Source organism: Corapipo altera, unplaced genomic scaffold (assembly GCF_003945725.1).
Source record: "Corapipo altera isolate COAL_440 unplaced genomic scaffold, ASM394572v1 61553, whole genome shotgun sequence".
NCBI classification, from domain to species: Eukaryota; Metazoa; Chordata; class Aves; order Passeriformes; family Pipridae; genus Corapipo; species Corapipo altera.
Genome location: NW_020884918.1, coordinates 6,751,439 through 6,772,772, shown reverse-complemented (window position 1 = coordinate 6,772,772; position 21,334 = coordinate 6,751,439). Strand labels below are relative to the sequence as shown.

Sequence of the window (21,334 nt, the reverse complement as noted above, 5' to 3'; positions counted from 1 at the left end):
GCAGCTCTATACCCGAGGGTGTCAGCATGAGAAATAGAGCTGCTTTCCCTTTCTGATCTTGGTCAATAAATATTTTAATGGGAAGCTTTTCTGGTGGAGTTGAAATTCTGAAGTGGGATTAATAAGCAAGAGACACTTCTCCCACCTACTCTGCAAGAATCACTCCCATTTACCTTTCATAAAATCCTAAAGTGGTTTGGGTTGGAAGAGACCTTAAGGCTCATCCAGTCCCACCCCTTACCATGGGCAGGGACACCTTCCACTAGCCCAGGTTGCCCCAAGCCCCATCCAACCTGGCCTTGGACACTTTCAGGGATCCAGGGGTAGCCACAGCTTCTCTGGGAAAGCTGTGCCAGGGCCTCCCCACACTCACAGGCAACAATATCCCATCTAACCCTGCCCTCTGACAGTGGGAAGCCATTCCCTGTGTCCTGTTCCTCCATCCCTTGTCCCAAGTCCCTCTCCAGCTCTCCTGGAGCCCCTTTAGGCACTGGAAGGGGCTCTCAGGTCTCCCTGGATCCTTCTCTTCTCCAGGTGAACCCCCCCAGCTCTCCCAGCCTGGCTCCAGAGCAGAGGGGCTCCAGCCCTTGGAGCATCTCTGTGGCCTCCTCTGGACTGGCTCCAGCAGCTCCACATCCCTGTGCTGTTGTTCCCCAGGGCTGGAGGCAGCTCTGCAGGGGGGTCTTACCTGAGCTATTTAGGCTGGAGTCAGAGCATGGCTTTACTTTGGTGGGAGATTGACCTTGTGTTGTCTCCATGTCCATGTAATGCAGGACTTCTAAATACAGCAGGAGGAAAACAGAAAAAACTCTGCCAGGTGCTGCTGACCTTGCCCACACAGTGATTCTGTCTCCACAAAGCTTTCAGAGGAAAGCCCTTTGATTCCAGGCCAAGGGCAAGTTTGAATCAAAAGCAGCTCTTTATAAATTAAATAAACTCAGCTTGCCTTTTTCTTTTTTTGTTCCTTCTTACTTTTAGCTGCTAAAGGGGAAATCATCAAGTTAGTTCCCAGATAATTTTCTGCTTCAATAACTGAGTGTAAAGCTAAGTAGGCTTTTTGTTCCCTGTTTTAATTCTTGGGATCATTCTTTGGAGCCTGTTTCATCTTGGTAGAAACATAGAGCCAAGAGAGACCAGGTGATGATGTTAGAACTAATAACCTGGCAGCTCAAAGTAAATCAGGCTGTGTCTTTGAAATTAGCTTCTGTGATAACTTCCCAAGTGATTTCTGTTGAGTACATGGATTTTATCTTTTATTTTTTTTTCTGCTTTGTAAGTCCCACCTGCAAATGCAAGTGCTGGCTTCACATGGAGGATGCTTTTGCAGCTGGAAGAGGCCATCACATGGAAAGGGTTGCTATCTCTGCTTGCCACTCTCCCATGGGTCTCTTCCCGCTCTGCCATTTGGGGAAGGGAGGTGTTTGGGCGGGAATTTCTCACTTTTGGTGAGGGCTGTTTGTCCCAGCTGCTCCCCAGACCTGCACCTCCAAGATAAGGAAAAAGGAGAAAGGCTTTGTGAATCAAGCACTTTCAGCTCCTCTCAGCCTTGTTTGAGAAAAGGATTTAGCCAGCATTCTAGGAAATTATGTTGTCACATACTAATTAATGTAATTAGCTTGAAAGGGCCTGTGTTTGATGGTTAATGTCTTGGTCAATATGAACTTCTGGCAGAAAGGGGAGCTCAGTGATTTCTGAGTCAGTGCTGTGTTGATGGAGATGAACTAAATGCTTAATTCCCAGGGCAGATGTATCTTATATCGGTACCTGTATATATTTATTTTATATATAAATAAAGCAGCTCCTCCTTGAGCTGCTCTCCTCATTTACCACAATGCCTGTGGTTTGAAAAAAGGAATAAAATCTATTTTTCGAAGGAGGTTATCCAGGAAAATGCCTCTCTTCAAAATGCTCCTCACTGTGTGAGATTTCACAGGTTAGTGACATGCAGTAAATAGTGATGATCCTTCCTGCTTTTTTCCTTGGTTTTCAGTGCCTGAGGATATGTCCTGTTAAGATTATATGAACCAAAAAAAGAAAGACTTTACCAAGAAATATTGCAAATGAGACCAATAAACCTCCTAGTTTCTGTCAGCCTACAAACCCTTTTGGAAACCTGCTGTGTATACGGTGGCAACAAGGTTTTAATTTAAATTCATGCATGTGGCCTTAACAGATGAACTTTGCAAATGTCAGTGCCTGAAACGTTTGCCGGTTTTGAGAAATGCTGTACACCAGCATGGGAGGGATGTACAAACTGCCTGTGGCAGTGAGACACCTCCTGAGTCCTTTCATGGCAGTGCTGCAACACCACGTTTCTCACTGCTTTCCTCCTGTGAAAATTTGCTGTAGAAAGTTTGTGTGTTGTGCATTTCCAGTGAAATATGCAGAGATTTCCTTGCCAGGGAATGGCTTCTGCTACAGCTCTTTCCAAAATAGAAGATGCATGCTGGCTGAGTTCCTTTTTCTTTTTTTTTTTTTTTTGGTGTGTGTCTGAAATATAACGATATATTAAGTTTGGTGGTTTGTTTACTTTTTAAATTGTTATGTCCAAAAAGAAAAGCTGTTTTCTAACTGACATCGAAGTCAAGTATAATCTTGGTATAACAAGTGTTTCTGGTCAAATTGACCAGCTTACATCACTTACTTGTAATGTGTTCAGCACCTCATTAAAGGAGATAAATGAGTTTCTTGCCTCATATAACTTGAAAAAAAAAAACAAAACAACAAAAAATGAACAATCTGCTAAACAGAGACTTCTAGTCTCAAGGTGAGATGAGACTTTTCTGGGCATTTTTCTGCCTGGATGGATATAGAGGAGATTTGATCTTGCAGGGATGTAAGTGGTTTTTGGACCTGGGGTTGCTCTGAGGAAAGACTGATATGTTTGACTCAGTGTTTGAGGAAACCCTCAACTGAAATAGAAGGAGCATGATTTATTTTAGACAGTGGGAGTTGCTGCAGAAGGAAGGAAACGGAGAAACTTGTCTTACAAATTCCATATTAGGGAGATATAAAACCAGCAGTTGGGAATTATGATAACCTGCCCAGAGGTTGGACTGGGTAATCTGTGATGATCCTTTCTGACCTGAAGGATTTTGGGTTTCTGTTGGCTGCAGTGGGTTGGGGAGGAAGGGGCAACACGAGGTCACTTGTCCCATCTGGGCGGGGAGGAGAAGCTCCACTAGGTAGGAATGTTTTACAGGGCACAACCAGGGCATGGTTCTCCTTCAGTGTGGTGGAAAAAGAAACACAGTGTAATGAAAGTGTGTTCTATATAATAGTATTAAATAAAATTAATAAGGGTTCTGCTGCACCTTTTCTCCTTCTCTTGCAGTTGACCTTTTGTGTTTCTTCTGTCCTCTTGTTTCCTTTTTCTGTCCTTTATTTCTAGCAAGACTGAGGACTGGGGGTATCTCAATGAAGATGGAGAGCTCGGCTTGGCTTATCAAGGTTTAAAGCAAGTTGCCAGGTCAAACATTTTCTTTTTTTCCTCGCTGCTGCTTCTCTCTTCTCCTCCCTTTTGCCACCCTTTTGTTTCTTTCTCTTGCTCTGCTCTTACCCTCTGGTCCTCTACAGGACCTGTTGTCTTCTCTGGGAGCAGCTGAAGGTGGGGTTTCCAAACCAGGAGAATTGAGACCCTTCTCTAATTTTCAAGGGAATTGTTGTGATTCTGGCTGGGCACTGCTGATGGTGGCTGTTGCCACTAATACCTGAGCTGTGATTCATTAAAGATTATGTTAGGTTAATGGGAAATTGGGTGATAAAGGTGTTGGGAAGCTGTGACCTCCAAGAAACCAAAAAACCCCTCTCATTTTAGATATATGTATATATTTTTAGTGAAATTGCACTAACATACAGCACCTTCCTCAAGTGTTTTCTCCCAGTCTTTGACTCGTAAGAAGCGGAGTCCCTGTGCTTGTATTCCAGTGCTGTCACCCTTGCTTGCTCCTGGAGACTGTGTGCTCCCATCCGTGCGTTGTCCACAGGTGTAAGGAGGAAGGCACGTGGTGGAAATACAGTGCCATCCTTCCACAGCTCTCCCCACATCCTGGTCTGCTGGGCAAATATCCCACAGGGACACACTGGGGGACTCCTGGATTCTTATCCTGTTTCAACCTGGTCTTTGGTGGTTATGGGGCTCCAATATTTTTATAAGAGATTTAAGGGCATTATAGAGATGAAAACCTGAAATATTTTGTCCAAAGTAGTCTAAAGTGGTCACGTCTAGAGGTATCAGGGTAAAACCAGACCATAACAGGAAAAAATAACAGGGATGATTAATATGTTTTTCCAAGCCATGTAGGAACCCAAGTTCATAAGAAGGAGTGTGTTCTTCTGAGGCTGTCTCATGGTTAATCCAAACTGAATCCAAACTAATCCCAATATGAAGAAATAAAATGGAAATTAAGTGCTTAATACTTATTTCATGGTGGTTCTGTATTTTCCAAGCCTCTTAAGAATATAACTCCTGACAGGATTATGAGGCTGAGTGCATTATTGCCCGTTTTTCTATAGGTGGAAAACATGTTTTTCTGTCCTTTGCTGCAAAATGGGAGTAGAGATTGCGTTGTTTAATCTTCTAAAGACATTAACAACAACAAAACACTATGGAGAATAATTACTACTTTTCACCCAGAAATCTTTCCTAGAAAGCATATTTTTTTTATGCAAGCTGTGAAAGAAAAAACACGAAACAACAACAAAAAAAAAATCCCATGCCTAATTGTTCCTGCAGGGAAACAGTTCATGGTGAACCTGAAAGAGCTGTAGCTTTTTCCCCCCTGGCCCAGCTCTGTGTCTGTGCTTGTCCTGGGTAAATGCAAAGCTATTGACACTAAAATCTTCCTCATCTTTGGGGATTGCTGTTTGCATCTGATGTCAGAAGAGAAGCCTGTGACCTGAGTGTGTGGTGATCCATAGCTCTGCCTAGGAGATCACATCCTTGAGCTACAGCAGGGACACGGGCTTGATTATCTCCTTGGGTCATTCTTCCTCTTTGCCACCATCTCCCTCTGTAATCTGGGACTAATACTTTGCAGTTCTTGGCCTGATGGCCTTTCCTCAAAGCCCTCATACCTTTTGGAGTCACTTATTTTAGTCTTCTGAAAGAGCTGGTGGACTAAGAGGAGATTTCTATTTAGCAGAGGGTGGGGACACCCCCAAAGAATCAATTACCGTGTTGCCTGCTGGGTTTGTCATCACGCCCACCAGCACAGGTGTCTACAGTTAACATCTCAGTGATGACTCCTTCTTCCACTGGATTTAAAAAGGCATTCTGGCACCGCCCCCCACATCACATCCCTTTGCCACAGCTGTCCCTGTGCAGAGGCTCAGGGCAGGGCTGGAAGGTGACCTGGAAGGTGTAGGTGAAAGGTTGGTAGTAAGGGTTGGCAGGACAAATTGTTAGAGGAAAATGTTGAATGCACACCTGAAAGTGGAAGAAGGGGGTGGTTTTGGTGACTTTTCTCAGCTGTGTATCATGGTGCTAGCGTTTGTATGTCCTGGGCTAGTAGGAAACAAGTCTGTCCCCCTGCTTGAGGAGTCTTGGTGAGGTCAGCAGCAATGATGAAAGCAGGAACACCTCAAGGGGAAGGAAAATTGCCTTGTGCATGGTATTCTGCAGGTAGTTTGTAAATTAAAATTGAAATACCTGTAAATATATTTCTTTTTAAACAAAGATGAATAGCAGCTCTACAAAGAACTCTAAGGAATGAGGGCTTCTGCCTTTCTCAACATTCCCAGCAGTAGTGAAAGAAGCCAATGGCATTGCAATGGAATGGAACCCTTTGCAAGACATACAGTTCAGTTTTCAGAAGTAAGAAATGGTGTTTGACAGGAAATTAGGGCAGGAACAAATGTCCTTCAAGCTGGACTTTTGAAAACAAAACCTGCATGTGTTGGTCTGCGCTGCTTTCTTGCCATGTGTTTGCTTTTTGCAAGTAAAGGAACCCAAACTCATGATACAGTTAAATGAAAAATGGCAGCTCTTGGATTTTTTTCCCCCTTTTATTTAAAAACCCCCCATCCAATGTTTGATGTCGTGTCTTTAAATTTCAAAAGTATTTCAGACCAACTCAAATGTTGGTTACTGCCTCAGTGCTGAAATCACAGGCTGATCAGTGTGGTCCTGTCCTCAGGCTGCTGGAAGCACAGCTCCAGGATCAGAGAAGGAAGCACGAGGAGGAGATGGAAGGTCTGAGAAACCAGTTGGATGCAGTGCAAGAAGAGCTGCAGAAGCAGCAGCAGGCCTCCCTGCAGACCCTGCAGCTCTCTCCGGAGGTCCAGGTGGAGTTGGGACTTCAGCAAGAAATTACACGTCTCACCAATGAAAACCTGGTAAGAGGTTGTGCTGAAAGCACAGGAAGAGGGGAAAGGAACATGTTGAGAGAAAGGAGATAGGAAACATGATGGGGAGGGGAGGGCAGGGCAGGGCACAGGGATCTCTTCCACTCCTGCCAAAATCTCTGCAGAACCATCAGCATCTCCCTGGTGCATTTGGGAACACTGGTGCCTGACCTCAAGCTGATGTTCTATTGCTGTAGTCACTTTTGTGACTACATAGGTACTTTTTTTTTTTTTAAAAATGTTTTTTTAAGCCCGTCTACTTTGTGTCCCTGCCTACCAAATTATATCACTGGGGGTGCCTCTATCATTACACACAAAGACCACACAATCCTTTCATCTTTCTTGCATTTTCTGGAAGTGTGGAGGGGCAGTTGCCACTCCAGAAAGTTGGCCTGCCTGATCATAAATTTTCCCTTTCTCACCTTCTGTATCTATGTGCAAGATCTGGAGGGAATGTTGGCACCTCCTGAGTTCAGGTGAGGGCTTCTTGTCTTTGCCAAAAACTCTAGTATCCAAATGGTGTTCAAACTGTTTAATTGTGATTAACAGCCAGGATAAACACTGTGGGTGGTCAGTATTACTTGCTGTAGAAAGCAGGTGCCCAACATTCACAGTCTTTGTAGTGTTGGTAAGGGTCTTTCTGAACAATCCAGAAACAACACAGCTCTTCTTCCACCAACATACTCCCACCATGCCACAGTGATTCTTAGACCAGACTTCGGCCTTAAACTCACCCCAGATGAGTTGTTCTTGGGCTTAATGTTGGGGGTAGTTTATAAAAAATGCATCTTACATTTTTCAGGATCTGAAAGAATTGGTAGAAAAGTTGGAAAAGAATGAAAAGAAGCTGAAGAAACAGCTGAAGATTTACATGAAGAAGGTCCAAGATTTTGAAGGTGACTTTGCTGTTGGAAGGCATTGGGAGGGGGGAATTGTATTTGTAATCTGCTTCTTTGGTCAGCCTTGGAGAGCTGGAAGGGTTGTTTTTTTTTTTTTCTCTTTTTCTTTCTATGAAAGTAAGATTTTGCTCATTCTGGCACTGAACTAGCAGCAGGCACTGAGCTGACACTGACCTTGTACTGAGGTTTGGAGGGTGTTTAGAGACCTTTTTGCTTTCGTTGCATTCAATGCAGTGATCAGGCAGAGGTACAGAGAGGAGACTAGTGGCTATCAGGCAAATGCTCTGATCTGTCAATTTTGAGGAGAGATTACAACCCTTTAGGAATGAAAATATATATTTATATTCTGCTTGATGAGAAAACACCTCAAATGTGACATCTGTGTTGTGCAGAAAGAGCTTCCCGTTCTCTGGAGAAGCCGTGATTAATCAGAGGGCCCCCATTCTCATGAGCTAATTCCTGGAAACGAGGCATTAAGTGAAATTAAGCTGAATAACTGGAGTGTTTCCATGGCTCACCCAGCTGGTCTCTGTCAGTGTGATTTGCATGCTGTTTGCTGCAGTATTTGCATGCTGGTCTCTTCTGCTTTATTAAACTTGAGTGGTGCCACCGTGGCTCTGCAGCTTTACAGACAGACAGAAGATGTGATGCTTAGGGATTTATCATTGCCTGCCTATTTTTTTCCCCCTCTCTGTGAAAACCATACACTGAAGAGCTTCCCACAGGATTACCACCTTCTAGCCTGTGGTCTCTTGGAAAATAAAAATGGCTTCATTTTTTCCTCTCGTAAACTTTTGCACTTTTTCTTTCATTCAGAGTCTGAAAACTCTGACTGGTAATTCAAGGCCTGGTTGTTTATATTTTTTTATAGGTCTGTCAAAGCTGATGACATTATTGGGAATTTATTATATAACTCTTCGACTTGGTGTCTGCACTTAGACCATTGCAGGTCGTGAATAGTTCTTGATTTCCAGGTACCACCATTCATGCTCTTCTCTCCTCACAGCATCCCAAACCACGCTGCCAGCAGACAGGAGGCCACACGACAGTAACATGCAAGCTGCTGTCCAGAGGAAGGAGAAAGATTTTCAGGGCATGCTGGAGTATTACAAAGAAGATGAGCCACTCCTCATCCGAAACCTCATTACAGGTGAGGAGTTTCCTCTGCTCCTCTGCCTGACTTGTGCTTCTCTTGCCTGGGAGCATTTGTGAACTTGTGAGATCAAGGTAGACAAATAGACCATCTCAAATTAATCCCTTCTGGGGCTGCACGTTTGTGGTGGTGGCAATTGGGGTAGGTAAAGTAGCTGCACTAAGCAGGTAGACAGGCATGGATGTAATCCTTAGGGATAGCAAAAAATTGGAAATGCAAAACAAGGCTGCAGTTTTTAGAGCAGGCAGTAAGTTGCTGATGTAGTAATAGATGGGGAGGGGGTAGCAGAAGGATAGACCCTGGGGATTTGGAACAGCAGTGGAACAAAGGCAGTTTGGTTTATGAGGTGATAACAGATAATGAACCTGTGAGCTCTTCTCTGCTGCACAGACTGCTCAGAATTGCTGCAGCACCCCCCTGTTCTGTGCTGTTTGAAAAACCTTCTGAGGATCCAAAAAGTGTTCAAAGAGCAGTGCTACTCATTGCTGTGGTCTTTGAACTTCCCCTAATCAGACAGGCTTGTTCTGTAGAGGCTACAAGTGCCTTCAGCTGCCATTAGGATTCCGTATCTTGATGGAAGGAGAGATTTACGATGCCATCAGTTCAGAAAAGGGGGGGGTTATAAACTGTGGCAGGTACACCTGAAAGCTTCAGGCGGCTTTTCTAAGGTGATTTGTGTGCTGCTGGGGTAGGCTTTTACGTGGTGAAGAAGCTCTAGCCCTACCTGTGCATCCATCAGGTGTAGTGGGATGCTGTCACACATCTCAGTGCAGACAGTGCTGCCCTCCCAAGCCCCAGTGCTGTGGCTCCTCAGCAGGTCCATCTGTCCTGCAGCTGGACCTCTGGTTCTGTGTCCATGCTGCAGAGAGGGATGCAAGCTGCAGAGCCAAAACATCATTTTCCCGAGGGCTGGGGAAAGAAGGGTTTGCCTGGGTGCGTCTCCAGGTCTGGTGTTCTCTGCTTTACTTGTCAGTTGGTAAAATTTTAAGTTTGTTTTTTGTGGGGTTTGTTTGCTTGTTTGTTTGTTTGGGTTTTTAATTGTCGAATCTTCTAGATCTCAAGCCCCAGGCAGTGTCTGCTACTGTTCCCTGCCTTCCTGCCTACATCCTCTTCATGTGCCTCAGACATGCAGATTACATCAATGATGACCAGAAGGTGCACTCCTTGCTTACCTCCACCATCAACGGCATTAAGAAAGTGCTGAAGGCAGGTGTCTGTTTGCTCTTGTCTTGGGGTTGAGATGCTGTAAAATGGTAATAACCATGTCCAAGTCTGTGATATTCAGCTCTTATGGTGATTTGCAAACCAAATCACTCTTAGAGCTTCCCCTTTTTTGAACAACAAGGAGAATTATGATCTAAGCAATAAAACTGTTTGCATTTATGGATTCTTTTTTAAAAAAAGTTTGTAGGGAGGAAGTGGCTAATACTGCCCATCTGCAGAGAGAAAGCTGCCTGATTCTAGGCTGAGAAACTCAAAATTGCCTTGTCTTGCTATGCCAACATCCCCCAAGGAAGGGGAGGGGGTATCTCACAGGTTTTAATATTGTTTCTCCAGAAACACCATGATGACTTTGAGATGACGTCGTTTTGGCTGGCGAACGTGTGTCGCCTCCTGCACTGCCTGAAGCAGTACAGTGGAGATGAGGTGAGAAACCATCACTGGCCCTGGAGTGTGTTGGGATTCCTCCAGGGAGGCTCCTTGAATCTCCTGGGTGCAGTGGCTTCCCTCTAACCCTCCCTGGGGTGATCTCTGACTTCCCTCCTTTGTTAATCTGGTTATAACATGAGGCAGCTACTGGAATTTTAAAATCCCAGAATGTTTTGGGTTGGAAGGGACCTAAAACCCCATCTTGTTCCAAACCCCTACAATAGACAGTGGCACCTTCCACTAGACCAGGTTGCTCCAAGCCCTGTCCAACCTGGCCTTCAACACTTCCAGGGATCCAGGGGCAGCCACAGCTTCTCTGGGCAACCTGTGCCAGGGCCTCACCACCCTCACAGCAAAGAAATCCTTCCCAATATCCCATCTAACCCTGCCCTCTGCCAGTGGGAGGCCGTTCCCCCTTGTCCTGTCACTCACAGATAATCGTAACATGAGATTTCAGAAGGAAATTCTGTCATTTCTTCCCACCTCAGTAATATTTCCTAAGTTGAAGTAAGTTCCGTTATAGCTGATCCCCTCCAACAAAATGAGATTATCACAGTCCTTCCATGGCAATGCATGCTGCCATCCTTGTAGCTATCTATTCTGCATACTGTATTTTTTAACAGAGCCAAATACTGGGGTTTTTTGTTTAGTCTTGATTTTTCTTAGATATATTCAGCATTCAAACTTTAAGAATAAATAAAAATCAATTTCAGGCAATGTAATTAACTATTTAGGTCATTCAAAACCTAATGATTTGTGTGTAAAACCACAGTGCTGGACTTGGAATATTTAAAACTAAAATTTAAATTAAAAAGGAATATAATTTAGAGAATAGTTACTAGGAGTTATGCTCCCATTTGCCCTCTTCTGTCTGGATAATAATATTACATTTAAAGAAAATCTTCTGCAGAAAACCAGCAGGATAAAAAGAAACCAACCCAAACTTAAACTTCATATTCTTTGCCATGATTTACTGTGTTCAATGAATCAGCTGTTTGCAAATTCCATCGATAACTGGGTGCAAAAAAAAAGAGAGGAAAAATAATTCTGAGCAGTTTCAAAAATACTGTTCTCTTTAGTTTGAATTCAACCTATTTTTAAGAAAAGACTTAAAAGAAAATCCCAAACTATGTGCAGTCTTTTCATGTGAAGAGCACGCTCTTTGATTAGTCAGGAAAATGGGGAAATTGTGACATCAACTCAAATATCCACATGTTGTTTTTTTGCATTTTGCTTGTCAGCAACCAACAGAAGCAGTTGCATAGTTCTCACTTTGACACCAAATAAGACCATATGAACAGGCAATTAAAGCATCTGTGTTAATTGCAAAATTACTGTATGTCACATTTGCTTCTGCCTCTCAAACTGGTATTAATGTTCGAGCCCAGACCTCAGGGCTTACGGCATCCACACGCAGCATCAGAGATCAGCTGCTTCTTCAGCAAAAGGCAGGCAACAAATTTGGCTGTTTGGAGAGATTTATAAACCTCAGATCAGTTTGAATGCTGTCAAAGCACATAGCACGGGGTTATAATTTTTTCTTCAATTTTCTAAAATCTTAATATCTAAATACGTGGTTTCCCGTAAAAGACTGCAGCTCAAAGTAGAAACGTTGCTCCTTGCTAAAGCTAAAATGAAAAACTGATAGTCTAATGATTTTCTTCAAAAAGTAGTGCTCTAGTAATAATTTATGAACAAATGCCTGAGTAAATCAAAGGTGATTTATGAGTCTTGAGCTTTTCTATAATAGAGTAAAAATGTACTTTGGGTATATTGTACTCCGAGGGTGTGAGGTGTTTTTTTTAATGCAGTGGTTTTGATGGACTGTAAAGGGGTTGAATAACGAACCTGGGTGCTTTGCTCTCCTCCTGCTCAGGGTTTCATGACACAAAACACACCGAAGCAGAACGAGCACTGTCTGAAGAACTTTGACCTGACTGAGTACCGCCAGGTGCTGAGCCACCTCTCCATCCAGATCTACCAGCAGCTCATTAACATAGCACAGGGCATCCTCCAGCCCATGACTGGTGAGTTCACAGCCTCTAACCTCCAGTTTCCTGGCTGAGGTTATCTGCTCTGGCTGTTTTCCAGACCTCTGCACAGTGCTAACGTGACCTGGGAGAGTTTTTATTTTCCCCCGTGATAGAAACTAATAAGGATGAGGGGGGTTTTTTTTGCACCTTGATTGAAAGTATCCCTTTTCTTTCTGTTGGGGGGATAGTGACAGAGGTGAGGTGGTGCTGGTGGGTTCCCCTCCACACCGGGTTCATGGTTAACCTCTTCATGGGTGGAAATGTGCGGAGGAGAAAACTGGGAAGAGGAAAAAGACTATAAAGACCTTGTTTTGGAAGGATGAGAGAACGATGAGGAGAGTTACCTCCTTGGCCAGATCCCTGAATCTGAGGAGTGCCCCATCCCTGGAAGTGTTCAAGGCCAGGTTGGACGGGGCTTGGAGCAACCTGCTCTAGTGGAAGGTGTCCCTGCTCATGGCATAATGTGCTAGGATTCCGTGATATTTGTGTACTTTTTAACCGTTTCGTATTATCAGAGCAAACTATCAATTCACGGATCTGCCCTGCTCTCAGACCTCGCAGCACCCACCACTTGCATCCCTGAGACTGATACATGTTTGTTACAGCTCACAGAGGAATCTGTTCTTCCTTCTAGTGACTAACAAGTAGGTGGATACAGGCTTTTTTAGCTCATTTTTCCTCTTTTTTCAGTGTCTGCGGTGTTGGAAAATGAGAGTATCCAAGGGCTTTCTGGTGTCCAGCCAATGGGCTACAGGAAATACATCTCCAACTCACCAGAAGTTGACACGTCCTACAGCCTGGACAACATGATCCGCCAGCTGAACACGTTCCACAGCATCATGTGTGACCAGGGTCTGGACCCAGAGATCGTCCAGCAGGTGTTCAAGCAGATCTTCTACATGATCAATGCGGTCACCCTGAACAACCTCCTGCTGAGGAAGGATGTCTGCTCGTGGAGCACGGGCATGCAGCTGAGGTGGGGCTGGGGCTTGGGGCAGGGATGGGCCTGCTTGAGGAAGTTTTGTTAATTAAGTGCACTTCTCAGACGAAATGATTTAAATCTTCCTTTTGCTACCCGCTCCCCTTTCCGCGTTGGAGCTTTGTGTGCTCCCCTTGAGCTGGGTGGAGGGAACAGCAAAAGCTTTTGTGGAGATATTTTCAAAGGTACCCGGGTGCCTTGCAGGATTTTGTTAGCATTTAAAAGCTGGTTAAAAGCTTCATTTTAATTGACTGTTGAAACTTGGAGGAATCTGAATGCACCTCCCTTGTGCTCTTCGGGTGTTACATGGCTCATCTATTTGTAAGGTACGTAGAGTATAAATTTTTCTCTGAATTGTTGAGTATTAAGCATTGTTCTGGTAGTCTCTTGCCATGTGTATCACAACTATGCATCACAAAAAGCCACATATTACCAGCACTGCAACATATCTTGAGCCTCATGGAGGATTTTTGAGCTGCTATGCCTTATCTCTGAGCTTGCATGTTGTCTCGGTTGTTTACCCAGGTTTAACATAAGCCAGCTGGAGGAATGGCTGCATGGGAAGAATCTGCAGCAGAGTGGAGCAGCACAAACTTTGGTGCCCTTGATTCAGGCAGCACAGCTTCTGCAGCTGAAGAAGAAAACCTCAGAGGATGCCGAGGCCATCTGTTCCCTGTGCACATCACTCACGACCCAGCAGGTAGGCAGCGGGGCAGAGGTTTACACCACAGGGTATGGATGATTAAAGGAGTGGGAAAGGGGGGTCCCCTGGTGCCAGTTCTTCACTGTCCAGCCTCAGTCTGCCATTCCCTCAGTGGGGCAATTTGTCCTTTTCAGGAGTGACTCCTCTCAGAGGTGATCACTGCGGTGGCTCCTCTCTTACAGTGCCACTGATGGCACAGGAGCTCCAGAAGTGTGCTGAAATTAAACCCACCCCTGAGGAGTTCAAGGTGTAAGTCAGACTCTTGGGATTTTAACCCACCTGTTGTCTTCTGCCAGGTCTAACCTGGCTAGGTATGCAAGATGCCCACCGAGGATTCCTATTTAGAGCAGGAGGTTGAGAAGTGCCCACCAAGGCTGGCTGGATCTGACCTTAAACTTTGAGACTCCATCCCAGGAGGATATAAACTCATGTTTTTTGCTGCTGGATTGCCCGGTCTAAATTTGATAATGACTTAAGAAGTGAGAGGTGTGAGCTGATCTCCAGTGATTCTTGGGAGAGCCTTTCTAATGTATGTCCATCTCTCTGTCTTCAACAAGTGTTTTTGAGAGAAGCTGAAGGGTAGTAGGGGAGGAGCAGGAGTAAGGGAGCATCAAGAAGAGCATTGTAGAGGTGACATCTGAAGTCACCTGTAACACCACATGCCAACTAAGTGACATCCCTGTACAAACCTGTTGTCCAAGTCTATTCCCAGTTTACAGACATTGCAATAAGAAGTGACTTTGAGAGGTCCATTGCAATAACTTACAGGAGGCAAAGGAAAACACCAGGACAAAGATTAGTGCTGCTTCTGCTTCTCATTTGTGTCACAGGAGACTTATTATGGCCTTATCATGACAAACTGTTAGTGGTGCTTTGCATTCTGGAAAGGTTTGGCTTCTTATGACTCTCTGTATTCCTATTTTTTTTTTCAACAGATTGTAAAGATACTTAATCTCTACACTCCTGTGAATGAGTTTGAAGAACGTGTGACAGTAGCTTTCATACGAAACATACAGGTAAAATTAAATGGCTGTAAACTGGAGGGCACGAATGGCATCTGTGTAATTCCAGTGACATCTGTATTAAATCATTGCTAACTCGGGCATTTTGTAATAGGCATGCTGCTGCATGTTGTCCTGAGTTCAGGACACACCTACAACACACAGCTGCAGGGTTAACTAGGCTGTTAATCACAAAATGAAATAAGCACCCAAATTCCCAACTCAGCTAGTTAAGCTGTTTAGTAAGAACACAAGGTTGCAGGAGTCAGCAAAGCATTGGGGAAATGGAGCTCCTTCTGAGACATGAGGTAGAAATTTGGAACTAAAGGAAAAATAAAACACTTTTTAATGCTCAGAAGGAGGAGGCAGGAAAAAGAAATGTGTTCAGCTACCCACAGAATATGTTTCTGTCGCTGATCAGCTGAATCAAAGAGAGACTGCTGGTATTGTGCAGTGCTAGTTTTTCTGTGCAAGGGGGTCATGTTGCTTTTAGGTTCCTGTATCTTGCTTTGTGCTCATCTGGAAAACATAGCCAGGTTCTCCTGAAGCAGTGTTTTCTACAGTCTGTGTAGAAGTTCCTTGCTCAGAGGAAAGCTGCTGCAATAGAGAACAAAGTAGTTCTCACTTTTCTGCACTGTCTATAAAATTATGTACATTCTCACCACACAGGCAAAGAAAAGGCAACAAGTGATGCTAAATTTGTTTTCTTCTCCCACACCTCATAGATGCACTTGCAGGAACGGAATGACCCTCCACAGCTGCTGTTAGACTTCAAGCACGTGTTCCCAGTTTCGTTCCCGTTCAACCCATCCTCCATCACCATGGACTCTATTCATCTCCCTGCTTCTCTCAACTTGGATTTCCTCAATAAAGTCTGAAGAAAGTAGAATTAAGCTCACCTCTCATACCCAGAGACCTCCAGCAATGAAAGAAAAAAAATCATTAAAGGAATTTAAGGAGCTCTTTAAATATGGACCAAACAGGCTTGTGGAAGAACCAGTGCACAGTAGTATATGGATGTTGAAATGTAGAGTAAAAAGAGGGACTGGTCCGTATGTTTTGGGGGTTTTTTTTTGGTTTTTTTTTTTTTTTTTTGTAATTTGCGGCTCAGAAATAAGGATACTTGAAAAGTAGATTTATTTTTTACTGCTTGATTTGATGTTGACATAGTTCAAAACCCATAATCATCTCCAAAAGCCACTAACAAAAAGGAACAGGAAGTGGGAGACAGCAACAGCCTGGGATGCTGCTTGTTTCCACTGATGTGGAATTTGTCACAAATTCTATGTTTGAGAAATGCTGTTGTTCCTCCTGACTACATCCAGTGCTTCTGCTTCATGGGAATTTAAATAAATTGGCAGCGTGGACTTTCCTCCATTACCAAATTTACATTAGCAAAGGTTTTGTCGTAGCGAGATAACCATGATATGAGAAACTGCCTTAAGCTTTCTGCTTGTAGAATAGCATCATCCTGATCCCTGCTGTTGGCTTTCCCTGTGCTTGTAAGTGTCAGAAGCTTTCATCCAGTGGCTATCAAGGTTCTTGGACCTCTTACACGGCGTGTGTCAGAATCTCATGCGTAGATCACGCTAAGGCAGCCCAGTTTAATTACAGGGTCCCCAGCACTAATTAGTTCCGTGTGTAAGTCCTAGCTGTAGCTGTCCGTGGAAAAACTCTGTGTTCATGCCAGTAGCCACCCCAAAATGCTACCAGTTGTGCATATACAGGGCTTAGAGAAATGAAGAGAATACTTTAAAAAAAAAAAAAAAAAGGTTTTTAAAAAAAAAAAGGAGTGAAATGTTCTAACACAAGAAAAGGTGTCAGATGGTGTGTTGGTAATGTGAGCCATTTCTTTAAGAATGAACACGAACTCTTTGTCTACAACAACCTTAAATAAATAACTGCAATCAGTGCAAACTCTTTTAGGATTTTTTTTAAATAAATTTATTAGCTTCAGTTTAGAAACAAACCAGCATTCTGACCTCACCACACTGATGTTGGAGGGCACCAGCTGCTCGCAAAGACAGTCACTGTTTTGTCTTGGTACTTCCACAACACACTGAATTTTCAGTGGCTGCTGAGCAGGGAAAGAGGTGGGTTCCCATGGTTGACTGGTGCTACCCAACTGCTCAGAGTGGTGATGCTCCTGCCATAGCACAGTGTGCCAAATTGCAACCAGGATGTTTGGCAGCCAGCATTCTGCCCTTTCCACTTCCACAAGGATCTTGTCTGAATAGATCTTAACCTACCTGCTTTTGTGGTCCTGGTTTCTTTTGTGGCCCGCAATTTCATGATGGTTAAAAAGCTTTCAAAGAAAAACCCAGTCTCTCCATCTGACTACTTTTAGTTGCTGTAAATTGTATCCAAACACTGCTACACTGTCTGCTCAGAGGTTTAAAGAAGAATGTGAAGTGTCTTGAAGGTACACTAACTCCTGTCTGCTGCAGTTACCCTTTTAGGCTAGGAGTGTGTTTTGATTTAAACATCATGTATATAATCTATGTATATACAAACTGTAATAGTCCTGTATGTACTAGATAGCTGTATATAGTACACTTTTAAAGGAAAGCACATTTTTAAAGGAAAAGCTGAGTGCTGTGAAGAATTTTATTGGTCTATGCCAGTGGATAAATACCTTGTTTCAAACGGAGACTGGTTTAGACCGGCTGTTACCACTGAAGGACAGACTTAAGGCTAAGAAAATATTTTTTCCCCCCTAACCATCACTCGGCTAATCACAGAAGATGTTTTGCTTGTATAGAGCCAGCACTACCTCCAAACTACAGTCCTTGAGCACTCACATCTGCTGTGTATTCAGTAGTGCCTTCATCTCCCCTTTATATTCAATGAGGGTAGTGCCACCAGTTTGCTGTCTGTGCCCAGCAAGCCCACACTCCTGTCACCCACTCATCTACACCGTCTTTATTTATTTGTACCTACCTCTTTTCACAATGAATGTCTTTGCAGTGCTCTGAATTTTTTTTTTTAATTGTCTCCCATCCCTTCCTACCAAACTCTAGTAGTCATCACGGTTCAAGAACAGATAATTCGAAGCGGAATTCACCCTTTCTGTAAGGTGGTTTTAACACAGAGCTATTGCTCAGGATTCATAGTAGGTCAGCAGTTTCCTCTCAGGCACCTCAGGTCTCTACCTCTCACTGAAGTAAATTATTTGCAGTACAATTCCCACGAGATTGATTCAACTAATGCTTATCACTCAGACTAACGACAGGTTGCTGCAGAATCCTCTTCTGCAACAATTTTGTTCCTGATCACAATTATAAAATGGGCTTAATGGTCTTCTAGGGGATAATGGTCCTTCCATGTTCAGGATCATAATTTATATGTACTTTCTTAAAAACTCTTGGTATGTGTAGATGGGAACTGGGATTTAACGTCTTGATCTGTGATCATGTGGTTTATCCAGTAAGATCCATCTGAAAGAGGACACTGTATGAAATATCTTCAATATATGTTATCTTTTCTGTTAGAAATTTTTAAAATTTGTATTTAAATGTTAGTTAAATTGCTATGTTTGAGCATGCCTTTCCTCAGATTAGCACTTCTTTATTTAAAAAGCTGATTGAACACAAAGCATGGCTTTGAGAACGCTGGCTCTTCTCTAGATCTGTCTTTATTTTTAAATATTGATTATTCAGTTGAGCATTTTCCCACTCTGTGCCTTTAGCTCAACCACTGTTTCTCTGAAAAAAGCATTAAAAGAGGGGAATATTTTTATTATTTGGTCATAGAAAAAGTTGTCTGTGGATTTAAAACCCTACTTATAAAATCTTACTTTGACAAGGTCTGCAAAAACACTTTGAATTTCCCAGGAAAAAAACCCAATACTGACCCATGCTGACTGTTGCATGTATGACATATCTCAGAAAAGCACTATTGGGAATAAAATAAAATAAATATTCAAAAACCCCCAAATCACATAAATCAGCAGCATTTCAAACCCAACACTTCAAACATGTGTTCAGGCATGTGCTGGCTGACCTACAAGAAACATCCAGGATGTCTCCAATGTCTCCACGTTTCATTTTCACCAGAAACTTCCTTTGCTGTTTTTCTTTCCCTTTTATTGGCATTTTGTAGCTGAGTTTGCTTATCTTGTCTGGTAAAGCTGCTGTAGAACATTGGACCTTAAGACTGATTTGATGCAATCCTACGTCACTATCATTTTTTGCTCATGCAATTTATCCCTCTGGATCTAAAAGAATTTCTTTGTAGGAGCGAAACAGTAACAAAATGTGGGGATGTTTTAAGCAGAGTGGCTGCCATTAATCATCCTGCAGCTTGCTCGCTGAAATCTTTGCCAGACCTGACCTTTTATTTGCGTGATTTGCAAAAGATACAAATGAAACAGCTGCACTTGAAACAACAGGTTGTTTTCCTCCCTTTTCAATGGTAAATGCATAAAATTGTTCAAACTTATTCTTTTAGACCATTAACTGAAAAATTAGCATTTTATCATTGCATATAAATAGAACCTAATTAAAATAAATTGCATGAACCTCCATGAACCTTTTTCCTCTGACTTTGTTGATTCACATATATATAACAGTCATAAATGGATTATTTTTTTTCTGAAAGAAATTCGAGCAAGGTAGATGATAAGTAAAACAATCCAGAGAACATATTCCCCAATGAGTATCCAAATTATTTCAAGGTGTGAATGCCAGTGGACAAAGACTTTCAAATTAATTTGGAATTAGAAGAAAAATTTATGTATTTAAAAAAAAAAAAAGTGCTACTGTATTGCAATGTCTATTTTATTTGTTTGGGGATTTTATTTTATTTTTTCTTTGGTGTGAAGCGTCTACCTTAACGAGCAGAAGGTATAGCTGCTGTCAAAGTTGAATGATATACATGAGTGAATACTGTAGATGAAATACTACTGCTTATAGAATATTTTTTCATTTTGAACAAATCTGTAAACTACACCTTTGTTTATAAGAAAATGCTTGTAATAGTCACTGTGCTATTCAGATGGGGATAAAAACAAAATTTGTGAAATAAACACTTTTGAAGAAGTTGTGACTTGTGGTCAAAAATGGAAATGTAAAAAAAAAGCTCTATCAATATTTTCTTCTGTCTTTTGGAAACTCTTCTATTTTAACGTTACAAAGTAGCTTTATAAACATTACAAAGTACTTTATGAAAAAATTAACAGTATCAAAGATTTCAAGACATTGAAAAGTTTAGAAATTATAACTTCATTTCAGAGATGCTGAAATAATCTGAGCAAATTAGAAATTAATTGAGTGCGGAATCTTAAGGCCTTGAAAGCCACTGTAAATGAATGAGGAAGAGGGGATGCACTGCCAGCCCTTGTGCATGTGCTTAAATCACAGAATCAGAATCACAGAACGGTTTGGGTTGGAAGGGACCTTAAAGTTCATCCAGTTCCACCCCCTGCCATGGGCAAGGACACCTTCCACTAGACATGGTTGCTCCAAGCCACGTCCAGCCTGGCCTTAGACACTTCCAGGGATCCAGGGGCAGCCACAGCTGCTCTGGGAAACCTGTGCCACGGCCTTCCCACTCTCACAGACAAGAATTCCTTCCCAATATCCCATCTAACCCTGCCCTCTGCCAGTGGGAAGCCATTCCCCCTTGTCCTGTCCTTCCATCCCTTGTCCCAAGTCCCTCTCCAGCTCTCCTGGAGCCCCTTTAGGCCCTGCAAGGGGCTCTCAGCTCTCCCTGGAGCCTTCTCTTCTCCAGCTGAACCCCCCCAGCTCTCCCAGCCTGGCTCCAGAGCAGAGGGGCTCCAGCCCTTGGAGCATCTCCGTGGCCTCCTCTGGACTCTCTCCAGCAGCTCCACATCCCTGTGCTGTTGCTCCCCTGGGCTGGAGGCAGCTCTGCAGGGGGAGTCTCACCTGAGTGGGGCAGAGGGGCAGAATCACCTCCTTCAGCTTCAAATGAGACTTAAATAAGTCAGTGGCAGAGAGAGAAAATATGGGAAAACCCTCAGCTCTTTTAAAAGACTAAGTTGCATGTTGCTGTACATTCACTGATTTATAGATTCATTAAATCATTGGAACTATGTAGCAACTTGAAATAAAAAATGAAAATCTCCACAGGAAAACATTTTTTCTTCTAGAAAATTTATAGAACTTAAATTTTGTTCATGAAGACGTGCGACAATTTTTGTTTGTACACGAAATATCTTCACCAGTCTTCTCATCTTCAGCCTAACAGTCTGGACGGTTCCACTGAAGCATTTATGCACATAAATCAAGGTACATACTACATACTTCAAGGTGCATTTTCAACCACCAGAACTGTGGAAAGTGAGTTTTGTGGATCCCCTGGTGCAGCTTAGAGCTTGCTTATTTTTGGCCACGAGGGTGGTGAGGCGCAGGCTTTTTTAGCTCATTTTCCCCCTATTTTTTCAATGTCTGCAATGTTGGAAAATGAGAGCGTCCCAGGGCTTTCTGGTGTCAAACCAATGGGCTACAGGCAGCTCCTACTCTCCTCCATCCATGTCCAGGAAAGCAGCAGGGCTGCAACACTCCAACTTCAGCAGGTTTATGGTCAGAAGTTGCGCCAGGAGAGGTTTGGG

At 43.0% G+C, this 21,334-nt stretch overlaps 1 protein-coding gene across 5 annotated transcripts in view; it reads left to right on the top strand.

Moving 5' to 3' along the window:
* MYO5B (myosin VB) overlaps window positions 1-19,516 on the top strand; it is a 146,163-nt gene extending 126,647 nt beyond the window's left edge. For 2 of the 5 annotated variants that reach the window (XM_027656047.1, XM_027656046.1), the window contains exons 30-40: window positions 3,392-3,469; window positions 6,138-6,336; window positions 7,148-7,241; window positions 8,251-8,394; window positions 9,452-9,603; window positions 9,955-10,044; window positions 11,924-12,074; window positions 12,771-13,056; window positions 13,585-13,759; window positions 14,698-14,778; window positions 15,489-19,516. In XM_027656047.1, the coding sequence (XP_027511848.1) occupies window positions 3,392-3,469; window positions 6,138-6,336; window positions 7,148-7,241; window positions 8,251-8,394; window positions 9,452-9,603; window positions 9,955-10,044; window positions 11,924-12,074; window positions 12,771-13,056; window positions 13,585-13,759; window positions 14,698-14,778; window positions 15,489-15,641 (1,603 nt within the window). In that variant the 3' untranslated portion in view covers window positions 15,642-19,516. Of the gene's footprint in view, window positions 1-3,391; window positions 3,470-6,137; window positions 6,337-7,147; window positions 7,242-8,250; window positions 8,395-9,451; window positions 9,604-9,954; window positions 10,045-11,923; window positions 12,075-12,770; window positions 13,057-13,584; window positions 13,760-14,697; window positions 14,779-15,488 lie in introns of those variants that run through there. The other 3 variants (XM_027656049.1, XM_027656048.1, XR_003529766.1) reach the window with 2 other exon arrangements.
* Window positions 19,517-21,334: the final 1,818 nt, after the last annotated feature.